The 16347-nt window shown below is 44.5% G+C and overlaps 1 protein-coding gene across 1 annotated transcript in view; it reads left to right on the top strand.

Moving 5' to 3' along the window:
* Dst (dystonin) overlaps positions 1 to 13143 on the top strand; it is a 199845-nt gene extending 186702 nt beyond the window's left edge. Inside the window, 6 exon segments of the mRNA XM_050134804.1 lie at positions 1113 to 1130; positions 4135 to 4252; positions 6114 to 6185; positions 7073 to 7275; positions 11091 to 11214; positions 11868 to 13143. Coding sequence (XP_049990761.1) covers positions 1113 to 1130; positions 4135 to 4252; positions 6114 to 6185; positions 7073 to 7275; positions 11091 to 11214; positions 11868 to 12130 — 798 coding nt within the window. The 3' untranslated portion in view covers positions 12131 to 13143.
* Positions 13144 to 16347: the final 3204 nt, after the last annotated feature.

Genomic DNA, 16347 nt, shown 5'->3' with positions numbered 1-16347 from the left:
ATAATCCTTCATCTTTCTTTACATTTGTCTAGTGTGTGTGTGTGTATGCGTATGCCACAACATGCATAGAGGTCAGAGGACATCTGTAGGAGTCAGATCTGCTCAGCTTTTTGTGTCCTAGGGGTTGGACTTGGGTCCTCAGGCTGGATGGCAGTGTCCTTACTGTCGGACTCCTTTCACCCCCACCCCCACACACACATCGCTTCAGGAGAAAATTACTATAAGATATTACTCAAACCAAATATTAAAGCTGTCCCGCACTACTTCTTACTCCGTTAGGATTAGAGCAAAGCTTCAGGCTTCTAAATAACAGCTATTCCAAACCAAGGTCACAAAGTCAGTATTTTTTTTCTTTTTGTCTAGAAATTAAAAATACAGACCCATTTTTATAAATATGAAAAAGATGCAGCATCTTTTCAATTTATGTAGGTTTTTTTTTGCTTTTATTCAAAATCTAAATGAATTTGGTTCACATTCAAAACAGAACAATGTGATTTTATCTTTCTGTCTTTGTTTTTTGTTCTTGTCTCGTCTTTGAAGCATCTTTTGGTAAGCAGCTAGGAGGAAGACATGCTGCGCTTCCTTAACACGGCACGTTATCTACAAACCCAGTGCTCTTTCGTTTAAAAAAGATGTTCCTCTGCTTACCAACCCTTTTAACTTCAATTTGAAATCCTAAGTTTTTTTTCCCAGTAAATTTGTAAGAACAGCAATGGTTTGGTTTGAAATCTGCACGTCTCTAAACTAGATTCTGTGTCTACAAGTCCAGGGCGTGAGCCTGTGTGTAGTGAGTGTGGGTGTGAAAGAGAGACAGTGTGTGTGTGTGTAAGAGAGAGAGACTCTGTGTGTGTGAGAGAGAGAGAGACTGTGTGTGTGAGAGAGAGACTCTGTGTATGTGTGTGCGTGTGAGTGCATGCATGTATGTCTGTGTGTGTGAGAGAGAGAGACTGTGTGTGCTTGTGTGAGAGAGACTCTGTGTGTGTGTGTGTGTGTGTGTGAGAGAGAGAGAGAGAGAGAGAGAGAGAGAGAGAGAGAGAGAGTTTTCGAGCCATATAGGAAGTTTCCTGTTGAACTAATTTTGTCTTTCTCCCATTTTTCATTTTTTTTATCAGTTCTTCCTGGGAAATCAGGTATAAACCAGTGGAATCTCAAGTTCCCAATGATTTTTTTTAATCTTTAACTCATAGCCATTCAAGCTTGCCATGGCCAGTCCTTCCATGCTGTCTTGCTAGCTACTACAGTGTTGGTTGGTGTGCTGTCCCTGTCGGCGCTATCAGAGTCCTTGACCCAGGACCCTGGACTGCTTTGTGTCCAATGAGGAGATTACTTTTAAGTGAACCAGATAATGAACCGTAGCTGATTAGCTGGCTCCAGTGATGTAAACACAGCGTTCAAGTCCCATTGTTGCTAATACTGCTGACAAATTAATCTTCAGGTGGTCACTGGAACACAAACTTGATTCTCCATACATCGCTGTGTCTGGGTGTTCAGGACATAGGGCATACAGTAGCACCGAGCAGTGACCATGGCAAGAAGTACCAAGAGGTCTTCATGGGGCCTCACCACAAGTGATACGTGTGCTCCCAGTAGCTAACTTGTTCTGAGTTACTGCTTTGCGGTGCGTGCCAGGTCATGTTTGGTGCTGTCGTAGCCAAATGTTTCCATTGACATCTAAGTCAACATGAACTGCTCAGTGGTGCTGTGCCATGATTGGGAATTTTGAACTACACACAGGAGAAATCGCATTTTAATGGACACACGATCAAGATGTTTGTGACTGCACTCTTCAGTCAGGAGCATACTGTGTTGGGTAGCGATCACTGCTCCATTGTAAGTCACGTGACATCTTTCCCCTCTTTTATTAAGAATAGAGTCTTTTCTCATACATGTATCCTGATTACAGTTCCCCTCCCTCTTCTCCTCCCAGTTCCTCTCCACCTCCACTCCCCTTCTGTCTCTCTAAGAGAGAACGGCAAAATATGTATGACACAGCATAAAGCAAAAACTATCATAATGAAGTTGGACACTGCAAACCAACAGAAAGAAAAGAGCCCCGAGAACAGGCACAGGAATCAGAGACACACTCATTCATATACCCAGGAGTCCCATAAAAATACTGAACTGTAAACTGTATTATACATTCAGAGGACCTGGCTCAGACCCATGTTGGCCCTGGGCTTGCTGCTTCAGTCTCTGGCCACACTGTGTCTTGAAAGTTGCAAATTATCTCTTACTTTCAATTTGCTCCACCAGAGATTTAGAGTTAAACAACATCATTACTTTGAATAGAATTTTCCCAAGAAATATTTTAATTGACATATACTAGTTATATGTATGTGTACATACATATATATACATATATACATATATGTATATATATGGGATAGAGTGTGATAATTTAATTCTTAATGCATAATATGTAAGGATAAAATCAGGGTAACATACCTATTTGTTATAACAGATAAAATGTTACTTTTTCATGCTTGGTATTTTCTGAGTCAACAAGTAAGGTAATATCTTTTATTTTCAGAGAAAAGAAAAGATTCTTACCTTCAAAGATTTTATGTGCTGAAAATTCAAAGAGCAGTATGAGTCCATTTTTCTTGTCTCACGGTTTGGCCTTGAGAAAATTAGAGGAATTCTAGACACACTGTTAGTTGGCTGGAGAATACCTTGGTAAAGTAAAATCTGAAATTACCATATTTAATAGAACCAAAATACCATTTTAGGAAGCATTTTTAGTTGTTTCCTTAAGTCTAATTTTGAACCTGGTCTTGAACAAGCTTCACCTGAGCCCATTATCTGGTTCCTTAAGAGTAATTTTCTTCACGCCTCTTTTCCCTTTGCTTACCAGTTGCAGCACCAATTTTTGTCTCTAACAACACAAAGACAAGTTTTAATTTTTAAATTCACATTTCAGAGGCAGTTCACCCATAGGGATATTTAAGTTTCTGTGTTTTAAAATCGAACTTAGAGCTAACTAGAGGTGTAAGGGGAAACACCAAGTTCCTGCTGGTGTGCTTATGTGGCCTGCTAAGTGCAGGTGCCTGAATGAAGTCTGGCTGGCTCTCTGTTAGGGTTCACACCCTAAAATCTAGTGTTAAAGACCATAGAAAAGTAGCAGGGGTTTCTACTTAGTGTAGTGCGGGCAGGGAACCATCACGGGCAGCTCTGCTAGGAAGCTGTTGGCCCCTGACAAACTTGTTTTCTGTCACTCACTAAGCTGATGAGCTGGAAATTCAGTATGGTAGTTTTCACAGTTGGACGTGAGCCTCTAAGAAATGGTTTCCAGGTCCAAACTCATCAGACTTTCAGAACACGTAAGCCCATGACCAGAACTACCTGTGATGTCGCGTTTGTTCAAGACTTGGATAGTCTGTGTGCTCCCAAGTGATTGGCGCTTCACTGAAGGAGCACCAACGGTACGGACAGCTTTGAGTAAAACCCTCTTAGACTTGGGAGCTGTGTCGTTAGTAATTTGTCAGTACCCGTTTTAAGACTGCGGGAATATATAAAGTGGCATGTTAACCCAACCACTGGCTAATGGATTTACCAGACCATTAGAGATCCAGAAATTTTAGTATGAAACTTTTATTAGACACAAGCATTTATTACTTTATCCCCAAGTCAGAACTCCCCTAGGGAAAACGAAGGAGCTCAAGACTTTTCCCACAGATATCAAAGGAAAGTAGTTTTAAATTCAGAGGCAGTGTTCCCAAATCAGTTTGGTGAAGTCCCTACACTTCCTTTTGTGTAAGTCGTGGGCAAGTGGACTTGTGCTTCTGTTCATGGCTGCGCTTAACGTCTAGAGACATTCTCGGTTCCTGCCTTGTGAGTGCTGTTCCTATTACAAGGAGGAAACATGATTTGTAACTTTAGAATGAAGCTTCAACATTATACTTGATTAACCTTTGTGATCTTTTTTTTTCCCTCCCAACTGTTTCCTTTGAGCTAAGTCGGCATGCAGCAGTCTAATGTAGATCATGACAAACCCCTCTTGAGATTTCACTAATTAATCACTGTGAACTAAGCAAGCAATTGAGTTGGTTGCTTACGCCACTGCAAGCTGCACGCCACCCTCTCGCTTGTCATCGGTACTGACAATTAGAGGTCCTTTCTCTCTTCGCTGCCTAGTTTGGAGACTCGCAGCAGCTGCGGCTGGTTCGGATCCTGCGCAGTACGGTGATGGTTCGTGTTGGAGGTGGATGGATGGCTCTGGATGAGTTCTTAGTGAAAAACGATCCATGCAGGGGTAAGGAGACGAACGGGGCGTCAGCGCCGTGAAACCATAGCAGTGCCCAGTGTTCCTCATTGACAGCAAATTGGGCCCAGCTTGAGTCCCACGGCCATTGTTTCAGACTGGTCTATAAAATACATCCTTCCTTCTTCTTTTTTTTTTTTTCAACTAATGGGATGAATTTGATACAGGTAGGTAGGAAATACAGTCTAGATTTTCTGTGTACGACCTCCTGACTGTAGTTCTCAAAATGAACACTTCCACTCACCAGGGCAGACTTCTGTCAGTCGTTGAAAGAAAAACCACATGGTAACGTCTGAAAATGACAGGGAGTAAAAGTCTAAAAGTCAAGTTTTTTTTAAATGAGGGGAGAGGTGGGGAAAGTAATACATAAAAACAACAGCAAACCCTCACTGAAGTTGAACAACTGTAAATATTATTTTGTAGCTTTCACCGGCTCTGAGCCCAGGAGTTTTAACTTGGGTTCTAATATTCCTAGTATCTCTTTTTGAAGAGTGTACTGTTGGTTTTAATTATGTGTGTGTGCATGCATGTGCAGTGTGTGTATGTATGTGCCAGTGTCCACAGATCCTCCAGAGCTGGCGTTACAGGTGGTTGTGAACCACCATGGGCACTGATACCAAACAAGGGCCCTTTGTGAGAGCCTTCTCTCACCAGCCCTAATATTCCTATTTTCATGTCCTAAGTCACTTGATTCTTAATTCATCATATGGATATTTGATTACAGTTTATAATTAGGTGCCATCTATTCAGTAAGCATTTGTTAATTTTAAACGAGAAAACACTAAGGTTGATGATTTGTCTTAGTCTGTGAACTTGTTATTGTTCTTTAAAAACATCTGTTCAGCTTTGCCCGTTAGGCTCCCAAGTGGAAGGTCAAGCAGGAACCCTTCCTTTCAATGCTGGCACCTGGATACAGATGAATCCGAGTCAGCAGGCCTGTCTGTCAAGTCCAGAGTGAACTGTCACGCAGCCACATAGCAACCCTGCTCTTTGTTAGCTAAAGATGCAGCTTAAAGAGGAGTAGAGCTCTCCTGCCCCGTCAGTCCTGCTTGCTTACACTGGGGATGTGTTCAGAGAAACATGTCAGTCTGGTGTTTTCAATACAGTGCAGACATGAAGCATACTTAATACCAACCTGAACGGTTTAGTGTCCTCTACACCAAGGGTGTGTGGCTGTGTGGGGGTTGGAGGCGGCGGTATTATTACCTGTTGCTCCAAAGAAAGCAAGGTGAGATTGACTGGAGCACAAGATAAAATTATGCAGCCAAGAAATGCAGCCTTCATAAGCTGCACAGGCGGCTGGCGGTCTGAAACGGCACACTCTCATAGCAAATACAGTCATAAACGAGGAGCCGTCATCGTTAGCACGATTGCAGCCTTGTGTCCTCTCTGGAGCTGTGTTACGGTTTTGTCTGGCTGGTGTTGCAGTAGGCTTGGTCATACCAGCGTCACCACAAACACGGCAGTGGTGTTGCCGCAGCACACCTGCAAGGTGGCTGCTACATCAGGCAGGTGATAGGAGTTTCTCAGCTCCATTAAAGTCCGTTGTTAAGCAAAACGTCAGTTTGTGGTATGTGTCTGCACTCTGAAAAGAGCACGGGCCAAGGTAAATAGTGCAAATGTGTCCTGTCCTGCGGGATCACAGAGGACAAGCTAGCACGACTGGCCGAGCTTTGCAGCTGCTTCTCCTGGTGGAGCGGACCTCGTAGGGCTTCTTCTCCTGATGCGACTTGTGTCCTGAATGTGTGCTGAAGGCTGCATCTGAGCACTCTGCCTACCCAACTGCTGAACTGTGTTTCCTCTGCTAACAGTATTCTCTAATGTGACTGGTATCCTGTGTCATTTTTTCTAGTTCATCATCATGGGAGTAAAATGTTACGTTCGGAATCAAACTCTTCAATTACTACTACTCAGCCTACTATAGGTTGGCAACCCCTCTCTTTGGCTCTCCCCCTCTCACTTTTCTCTTTCCTTCTTTTACATTTTGCTTTCATGATTCGTTTTAACACAATATGCTTCATTCACGTGTATGGCTTAACTCCCATCCAGCGAGCTGGGGCTTCTAATCTGAAATTAGAAATTCTGAAAAAACGCGACACACCGGTAGTTTGTCGCAAGTGTTACCCAAGTGATGAAGCACATGCTAACACGTTGCCCATCGGGTCCTCGTGGAGTGTGCTCCATGCGTATATGTGTTTGTATGAGCGCTCATCACTGACTGCCTCGTGGTGTTTGTTCTGCATGTTGGTAAACGGTTCATTTTTTTTTTAAAGGCCTAAAATTAAAATACTAGCTGCCCTCACTTCAGTGAAAGTTCTAGAAGTTTTTAATGTTATCTTCATGACTAACAAACTACCTCTGATTTTGGGTAATTGTTTAATCCCAGTGTTAAATACTGGCATTCTCCAGACCTCAGCAATACATGTAAAAAGACACAGCCCTGCCTTCCTGACTTGTCTGTTTGGTGTGGTGTAAGGGTGACCCAGCGTGTGGGCATCAGTAGCTGGTGGATTAACAGTGGCATGAGCTTCCCATTGTCATGCTGACTTTGTTTTACACTGGTCTATTCTTGCTGGCGTCTAGTGGTGGAGTAAGCGCACCCTTGCCCATCTCCACGCTCCCTTGTATCCGAGAGGAATGCATTTGTGAAGGAATGCATTTAACTTCTTGTTATGCTGAGTTGGAGTTGGCATGGCAAAAAGATGTCCTCGAAGTTTTCAGCGTGCTCTTTGGTGTCAAGTGCCCCCACCCCTGCAAAGGCTGAATGCCTTCTCTTCTTTTCTGTGCCTTCTGCTGCGTGTGTGAATCCAGCTAAAGGACGGACCAACATGGAGCTGCGTGAGAAGTTCATCCTAGCAGACGGTGCCAGTCAGGGGATGGCTGCCTTCCGGCCACGAGGCCGCAGATCACGGCCTTCATCCCGCGGGGCTTCGCCCAACAGATCCACTTCTGTGTCCAGTCACGCTGGCCAGGCAGCCTCCCCACAGGTGCCTGCTGCCGCCAGCACACCCAAGGTAGGACTCTGGGCTGTGGCCTCACCTCTCCCTGTGCACTCGCTGTCCCTAGCATACTGTTGGGTGTTTGATCTCCCTGGAATGTGTAGGACCAGCCTCAACCATTTACATCTCTTAACACCTATTTTTTGTTTTTAATATACTCTGCCCAGTGACCCATGAAACAGGTGTCTGTACTACAGGGTTACCTGTCTAGGGGCTTTGTCAGCTTCCAGGTTGAATTTTCTGTTTAAAAGCTTCGTTTTTTGTTGTTGTGTTTGTTGGGGGTGTTTTTTTGGGTTTTTTTTTTTTTTTTTTTTTTTGGTATGTATGACTAGCCATCCGCTCTCTCCACCTTTGTTTTCATTGCCTGTGTAACGCGAGCCTCCCATAAATGCCTCTTCTCTGTGGGTTTGTTTTTGATCTGCCGTCCTTTACCTTTGATTTGCCATTGTTCCACGCAGATTCTCCACCCTTTAACACGCAATTACGGTAAACCATGGTTGACAAACAGCAAAATGTCAACTCCTTGTAAAGCAGCCGAGGGCTCAGACTTTCCCGTGTCGTCAGCAGAGGTATCGTAAGGCCCCAGATTCCGGTCCTAACAGCCTTCTCTAATTGACACTGCCACCTACTAACACTGCCACCACTACCTTAATGTGTGTGCTTTTAACAGTACTTTTAACAGTCTGTAAAACAGTCCTCGGGGGACACGCGAGTGAGAGGCTGTCAGAAAAGACCGTTCACACCGTCAGGCTGGACACCTCCTGTGGTTCTTGTTCCCATTCATACTTAAGTCTCCGTGTATCATTTAAACGAATGAAACACAAAATGTATATTCAAGCCCATGAGAGTTTACTTTAATGTTGGCGAAATGCTTTTGTCCATAGATTTAATTTGAGCGAGAAGCTTAGCGTGTTCCCTTGAATGAGAATGAGGAACAGTGTCATTGGCAGCATTTACAGGAGAATTACTTAAGAAATTTTAGTAAGTGCTCACCATGGATGGGGCCTCTGACCATCTGTGGCATTCATGTCTGCTCGTTCACGCTGACCCAGGTGCAGGCACCAGAGCGATGAGTGTGGGAATGTAGACAGCCAGCTGTCATTTTCAGAAGGTGTCTGTATTATATTTTAGGAGCGAATATTATGTGAGCATACCGTAGCAATGACTTGGTGTACAGGGAGAAGCTATTTAGAATATTTAAGATAACGTTTGCCAAGATAAACTCACATATTAGATTGTCTGCATTCAATTAAAAATCAACCATCTATTTTTGAAAGAAACTTCTGTGAATTGATCAATACAGACACTATTTTCACATCCTTGATTAAAACCACATAATGGAGGAGCGGTCCCTAACTCCTCTTCTTGGAAAGAAGGGGCCTTTTTTTTTTTTTTTTTTTTGGCTTAATGGTTAGATATAATTTGAAAGCCAAGGCCCTTGTATAAAAGAAATGTGGTACTTTTTTAAAGCTATTAATGGTTTTCATGACTGTTACTGAATCCTCACGTTAAAGACAATTGGTGGGCAGAGAAAAGCTCCTTGCCTTCTGTTCTCAGTATCAGTCACTGCACAGCCACGCGGAAGAATTGAGACAAATACAACCTCCCTTCTAACATTGTCTGTCCTCCTCATTCCCCTGGGTCCTGCACTCCCGATTATTCCCTTGGGGTGGGAAACACTAACCTCATAGATTACATCCACAAATGTCCATTAGTTGTTGTGAATCTATTATGTAAAAACTGAGACGCTTTTAAAGGACCTCAAATGACAGGTTTGAAATTTCTATGTTCACATTTTAAAAAAAAAAAAGTAGGCCGGTTGGTGGTGGCGCTCACCGTTAATCCCAGCACTCGGGAGGCAGAGGCAGGCAGAGCTCTGTGAGTTCAAGGACAGCCTGGTCTACAAGAGCTAGTTCCAGGACAGGCTCCAAAGCTACAGAGAAACCCTGTCTCGAAAAAAACAAACAAACAAACAATGAGTACCAAATGCCCCATTAAAGTAGGGGCCGGGGAAAGAAAGGACTAGATTGGTAAGTGCCCACTGTGCAAACAGGAGCCCTGAGTTCAGATCCCCAGAACTTACCTAAAAGCGGGTTGCGTGGGGTAGAGCTAGGGAATTGGTGAGAAACCCTGTCTCAGCAGAAAGCAGCAGAGGAAGGTGCCCAGCATCTGTCTGTGGCCTCAGCACACTTGTACTCACGTGTGCATGCACACGCCCCTAATAAAGCCTAAGTACATTAGTTGAACTGATGCAAGGGTCTGTTTAATCTTAAAGGATAACCTCACAACATTAAAAAGGAAGAAAGAAAAAAGCAGTGTGCCTTCATGGAGCATTGTGTGTGTGTGTGTGTGTGTGTGTGTGTGTGTGTGTGTGTGTGTGTGAGAGAGAGAGAGAGAGAGAGAGAGAGAGAGAGAGAGAGAGAGAGAGAGAGACTCCAGTCACAACGGCCAGAATGTAGGGACGGTGCTCCTGTCACGCATAGGACTGGCTTCTGTAACGCCACATGATAACTCCAATCATCATCAGCGGCGGCGCCCTGGGGGCAGTTTAGATTCTTTCTAGATGAAGAATTTCACTAGATCCTGGGTGGTGAGGCGATTGTGAGGCCTAACTCTGGCTAATATGTAAAAGCAGGTTGACAGTGTTCCCATGAGTAAGTCATACATCAACAATATGCTGGAACCAGGCAGTGGTGGCGCACGCCTTTAATCCCAGAGGCAAAGGCAGGTGGATCTATCTCTGTGAGTTCCAGGCCAGCCTGGTCTACAGAGCGAGTTCCAGGACAGCGAGTTGCAAAACAAAACAGACAGAAAGTGCTGTGCTGGAGCTCGTGTGGGCAGTGCATCCCAGCACTCAGAGTGGGAAGGAAAGGAGAGTCTGAGGTCAGCCTGGGCTACATGCCTGTTTTTAAAAGAATATTACTCGCACTTGGGTAGGAAGACAGAGGGTAGGAATCAAATACTAACTCCTATAAGTGCAATATCAAATGATAAGATCAGTATCAAAAGTTCTGCACATGCTTTATTAAGAATTTTAGACTCAATGTGGAGACTGTTTTCAAAATATAGTCATCAGTTTTTTAGCTGTGTTTACTCTGTGGCTCCTGGGCTGTGTGCCCCTTGACAAATATGAAACCCTTATACACTAGAGATGGTATTTTTAGCTGCAGAGAAACCGCCCTGCATGTTGTAAGTGACTCCTCAGAGTTTGAAGCAAATATGCCGAAAGTATTGCCTGTAAGTCTTGTATGGTTGAGCCAGTACCACAAAGAGTAAACAACACTATGATAGGTCAAGACGTGAACACATTCAGTGTGGACTTAGACGCTCACACTTCCTTTTTAAGCTTTTCCGAGCTGTCTTATTATCGGGTATCCTCTCCTGCTCTCGTCGTCCCGCCTCGTTTTCCTGAGGACATGGACGGCAGAGGAACGTTCCAGCACAGCTGCAGCTCTCTGTTCCCTTCCCTGCACAGCCACCATCCTGGGGACAGCTGTCTAACACTGTAACACTGAAAGTCCGAGATACTAACATCCCCACTGCTCAGTCTGCCTTGTTTCCCTCACCATGACTTCTGTGTTCTGTGGGGGACTTCGGCTTTGTGTTTCCTCTTCCATCACGAAGCCATTTTCTTTAGGAGGTTTACTTTAGGTCAGTCATAATAAAACACTGGAGGAGGAAAGCAAATGAGAGCCTTGGCTAACTGAAGCATGTCTACCTCCTCATAGATACATAGGTACATAGATGTCCAATCATGAGTAAAGTATGTCAGTGGAATAGCGGGAAACACGGGCAAAGTCTCACGTGGTCTCTGCACTGGTCACACACAGGGAACGCCAATCCAGGGAAGCAAGCTGCGACTCCCAGGGTATCTATCAGGGAAAGGCTTCCACTCCGGGGAGGACAGAGCCTTGATTACAGCAGCAGCTGCCAGAGTCCGAACACAGCTTGCCGGTGAGTGTGGCCATTTCTTTCTTGAACAATGACCTCAGGCTTAAAGTTCCCTCTCTTCCTCATTTGAAAGGGAATTTTTTGACAGTGCTGTATTCTTTTGACATGAAATGAAGCCCTAATCCTCCGACAAAGACAGGGTAAATGACTTCTAGCAGAGTGACTAGGAGTCTGTTTGGACAGTACCCAAGGACGCTGGGGCGTAAACATAGCTCAGCACTGCACCCCTCGCTCTGGGAACCTCTTGCCACTCAGGGAGCGCACGGGGCTGTGCCGGGTAACCGTTACTGGCCCTTCCATCAAAGACTAATGAATTTAGGGACACTCCAGCCCTACCAAGCTCTGAGCTCAACATGAGGGACACTTCACACGTTCCCTCAGACAAGACTTATACCTGAGGGTCTGTGGGCACCTCAAACAAGGGGTGTTCTTTGTGTCTACCTGTAACGGACAGGTATTAAGTTTTAAATGGGGTAAGTCCAAGCTTACCTTTGGGGTGCCAGTCTAGATGTCGTTCTTCAACGTTTGCTCAGGATTGAGGCTGCCTGCCCTTGTGTGATAACAAGAAGCCGCAAGACCAAAGGGCTTGTATGCGAATGCTGAGCCCTAGGCAAGCATGTTGAGATTAAACGTGGCGCCTCTGTCTCCTCTCTCAGAATCCAGGAAGACTCCAAGCCGCCCTGGAAGCAGAGCTGGAAGCAAAGCTGGCAGCAGGGCCAGCAGCCGCCGAGGCAGTGACGCATCAGACTTTGACATTTCAGAAATCCAGTCTGTGTGCTCAGACGTGGAGACTGTCCCACAGACACACAGACCTGTGCCCCGAGCAGGTTCTCGGCCGTCCACAGGCAAGCCGTCTAAGATCCCCACACCCCAGAGGAAGTCACCTGCCAGCAGACTAGACAAGTCTTCGAAGAGATAGTGCACCGGGCGCCAACAAGCCCTCCCCCGAGCATTTATTATTTAAGTGAATGATGTAAAATATGATGTAGAGATTACTGTGAAATATTGCAGGAGGCAAGTTTTAAATTCTGCAGATGGCCTTATTTGTGTATTTGTCTTTTTATTTGATCTGTATCACTTTTTGGTCAGATTTTCTGGGGTAAAAGTCACATCATATGTGATGAGGAAGAAAGAATTTAACATGAACTGATAATGTTCCTGCACCGTCACGTGTAGACACACACACTAAAGGCAGTTACTGTACCGACAGGTAAGTCTCCATCCTCTCAGACAACCACAGCGCTACATAGCTGACATTAAGGGATACCTCATGACACTTCTTGTTTCTATGAAAATTCTGAACATCTGACAGACATAGCAGGGAAGTCTTTCTTTTGAGATGCTTTAACTGTAAATTAGAAGGAAAACAAAAGGAAAAACACATCAACACGCAGTTCTTCAAGCCGTAACCAACGGAGAACGCCAGGAGATTGCTTCAAGCAGCTGTGGGTACCGTGGTGTGCAAGCACCTCCCAGCATCCTTGTTCCATTGCTTTATTTGCAGCCAGACGTGCCCTGGGTTATCCGCCGTCTCTACTGTAAGAAGTGATGCAAAATGCATTCGTATAAACGTGAGGTTTGCTTCGCTTGGGTGGACAGCAGCCCCTGTATCATTGAACTCATTTTGTAACAGCAATTTCGCTTGCAAAAAAAAAAAAAAAAGCTATGAAATAAAACATGTCCCTTAACTTCATTGCTATGGAATTAATTTTTTCCCCAGGGAAAATTGGTGTATTTTTTTATGAACAGTATCAATTTGGAGTGACCAAAAGATACTTTAAAAGTGGGTTTATTTTGATTTCTCATCTGGAATAATCATGTTCTGGTATTATATCTACTTATATTTAATAAATATGCATTTTAATTTATTATGTATACTCACATACTAGAGAAAGATATTAGTATGCATTTAATAAAACCTATTCACTTGAATATTTGGAATACTTGATTATTTAAAGTGAGCTTCTCTGTTTGTTTCCAAGGATATGCTAATAAGTGTGACAGGAGTGTGTGGGAGGTGTGAAAAGAGTTAGCGCTAGTGGGAACCCCCGCCTGTAGGTATTTTAATATGTTCTAATTATACGCCCACTAGTGGTAATGGTCGTCAGGCTGCAATGGTCCTGACCTCCTAGAGTCAAGGGAGACTTTGTTATATGAGTCATGAGGAAGCATGACAGAAGTGAGATCTGTAACAAGATGGCTGCTCTTCCTGTTAGTATTATGATAGTCTCCTAGAGTCTGTGTGAGTTTTCTTTGTTTGTCTTTAAGCAAATTACACAATTTCCCTAAATAAGAAAATAGCACAAGCTGTGATTAGAAGAATGCAGGTGGCTCCTTTGGGCGTGGCAGATCACAACATCCTCTGAGCACAGAGTTCAGAAAAGGGTAGCGATGGTGTTTGGGTACCATGGAGAAAGGCTTGGTGTTTCCCCTACTTGGTATGTCATCCCTGCAAATTGGTGCCTTGTCTGTGCAGTGGCTGTGCTCTTCTGTCAAGGCAAGGAGAAGATAATTCTAACCGTGAGACGACGTGGTAGCTCCTGCATTTCATTACATCACCTAAAAAGGAAGCTGAAATGGCTGTTCCTTTCATGTGTTGCACAAATTCGGTTTTTATTTCAAAGACAAAGGAATGACTGGATACTGCTGCTGTTAAAGAGGTAAGGAGCCCTTGGGGCTGGAGAGGTGGCCTGGTGCTTAAGGGCACTGGTTTCTCTTGAGGAGGACCTGGGTTCGGTTCCCAGCACCTACATGGTGGCTCACAACCATCTGCAACTCTGCTTCTAGGGGATCCAGTGCCTTCTTCAGGCCTCGGGCATCACACATGCGCATAGCATACATGCATAACATACATGCAGTCAACCACTCATACACGTAAGATAACAATTAAAGAAAAAAAGCTAGAGTCTCCCTTTTTGCTAGTAAAATAAGCTTTTTGAAGAAGGTGGGTGTTTTAAGGTAGTTCAGAGAAGCCGTAAGAATCTTACCTGGTTATCACTGCCCTGGTGGAGACTACAAACCATTGGGAGTTTCCTTTCTCCACCTGAGTCTGCACTGCTCACAGAGTCCTGGGTGATCCTAGCACAGAGCCCCCTACCCACCTCCACACGGCCCTTTCTGTTCTTTGTTCTACCTCTTTCATTTTCCCTTCTTCCTCAAAATGCAGAGCGTGGAGCCCAGGGCTGTAAAGCATGGGTGTACTCCCAGGTACTCCAAAGGTTAGGTCGCTTGAGTTCAAGGTCAGACTGAGCTACTTAGGGAGGTCAAGTCTTAAAACCAGCAACAAAAACAGGTCATTGGGATGAATCTCAATCCTGAAAAGTTAGCTGGTGTAGCGAGCTGCATGGAATCACACCTGATGGAGATGTATAATCAACTCCTGAGGCGGCTAAGGCCTGACCTATGCTATGATCACGCAATGATTATCAGCTGCTTGCATATGTGTGAACCTATAGGCAGTGCCCACCTGGCAATCCGGGATTGGCAGCCCATGCCTACTTAAGGGCTGGGCGAGGTTTGCCCAGGAGGAGAGAGAGAGAGAGAGGGAGAGAGAAAGTGAATAAAATCCTGGAATAAAACTGCAGTGAGAAGAGCTCTGGGTGTCGCGTCATCCTTGCGGGTCGAGGGTGGCCGTGACAAGCTGGAGTATCAGAGAATCCAAATCCTGGGCTGATGTTTTTGTCTGAAAAAAAAAAAAAAAGAAAAGAAAAAAAACCCTCAAAGCTACTAACTGTCGTGCACTGTTCCTTTCTTTTGAAACAATGGCTGGTAACTGTTGGACCTGGCCAAATGGCAAATGTGGGTTACAAACTTGGCAGGTTTCTCTGGGAAGCCAGGACTGACCTTTAAACAACAGAAGGGGGAGGGGGGGGAGAGGAAAGGGATCTGTTGTCTTGTTTCCCCAATTTCAAATATATATATATGTACATATATATATATATATTTATCCACATACATACATATATAGTCCCAAGTGCAGGACGTTTACCTCCTTGTGACCAGTACTTTGAAGTGTTCTCAGGTGAGTGGCCCAGCTGTTACACACCTTTGGTACTTGCTGTCATCCTGATGGGTTGCCACCTGGATCCCACAATAGCAGCAGGCACTTTCGTTTTATTTATCAGTACTTTAGGAAACAAGTGCCCTTTAGTCTAGCAGAAGATAACTATTGCTCCAGCCTGCTTAGAAGTAAACAGTCGTGTGTGTGTGTGTGTGTGTGTGTGTGTGTGTGTGTGTGTGTGTGTGAAACACGGCCTTGAAATTCTGGGTGTGAGCTGCCAGACTGCAGGATAACGGCATCACAGCTCCTGCCTGCTAATATTTGGAAGATTGCTACCGATATGCTAAGTTAATGTGTGCAAAACGTGTACAAAGGAAATGCTTCCTATCCGCCCTCCTCTCTCTCCCTTCCCCTACTTCCTCCCTCCCCTGTCCTCTCTGCCCTATGACAGAGGGAGAAAAAAGCAAAAATATTCATCCTGGGTAAACCAGCAAGGATGAACCAAAGAAGTTCCACCCAAACCGGACTTAGTGAACCCGTGGGTTGTTGAGGTCACTTACAGGCACAAGGATGCATGACTCAAAAATAACTCACCGAAAAGCTCGCCCCAGTGGGCAGCGATTCAAAACTGCATCCTTGGAGCTCCCCGCAGGACTTCCAGAGGGCTGGAAAGACCCTGCCTCCCCACCCCCTTGGCTCACGTGATAGAGATCGCCCTAGGGATGGGTTTCACCCCAGCTCTTCAACGGAATTTTACATATATGCCTTTATTTTCATTTATTGAAAATTAAAGTAATTTAGAGGTTAAATTTTCCAAATATTCCTCCTCCCAAAAAAAATATTCTCTTAGAATGTTACTATTCTTAAAATTTTAGCATTTTGCCCTGGGGTAAGGAGGACTAGGTTTAGTTGACATGATTTTGGAACCAATCTGCTTTTGGTCTCTGGACTCTTCTCACGTGTTCCCCTGAGTAAACAGTTTTAAGGGTTTGTGTTATGGGGGATTAAGGCTACTTTCTGCGAATCTTTAGTCTTCTTGGTGAAAGAATTTAACAACTGGCCTATAAGGAAACAGACAGTTCTATTCAAGTTGGAAGGAAACGGCAGGAACAGACACCCTATCCGTTTTGTAGGCC

Source organism: Alexandromys fortis, unplaced genomic scaffold, assembly GCF_014885135.2.
Source record: "Alexandromys fortis isolate MF-2015 unplaced genomic scaffold, M_Fortis_MF-2015_v1.1 scaffold_20, whole genome shotgun sequence".
NCBI classification, from domain to species: Eukaryota; Metazoa; Chordata; class Mammalia; order Rodentia; family Cricetidae; genus Alexandromys; species Alexandromys fortis.
This window is presented reverse-complemented; position numbering and strand designations above follow the sequence as displayed.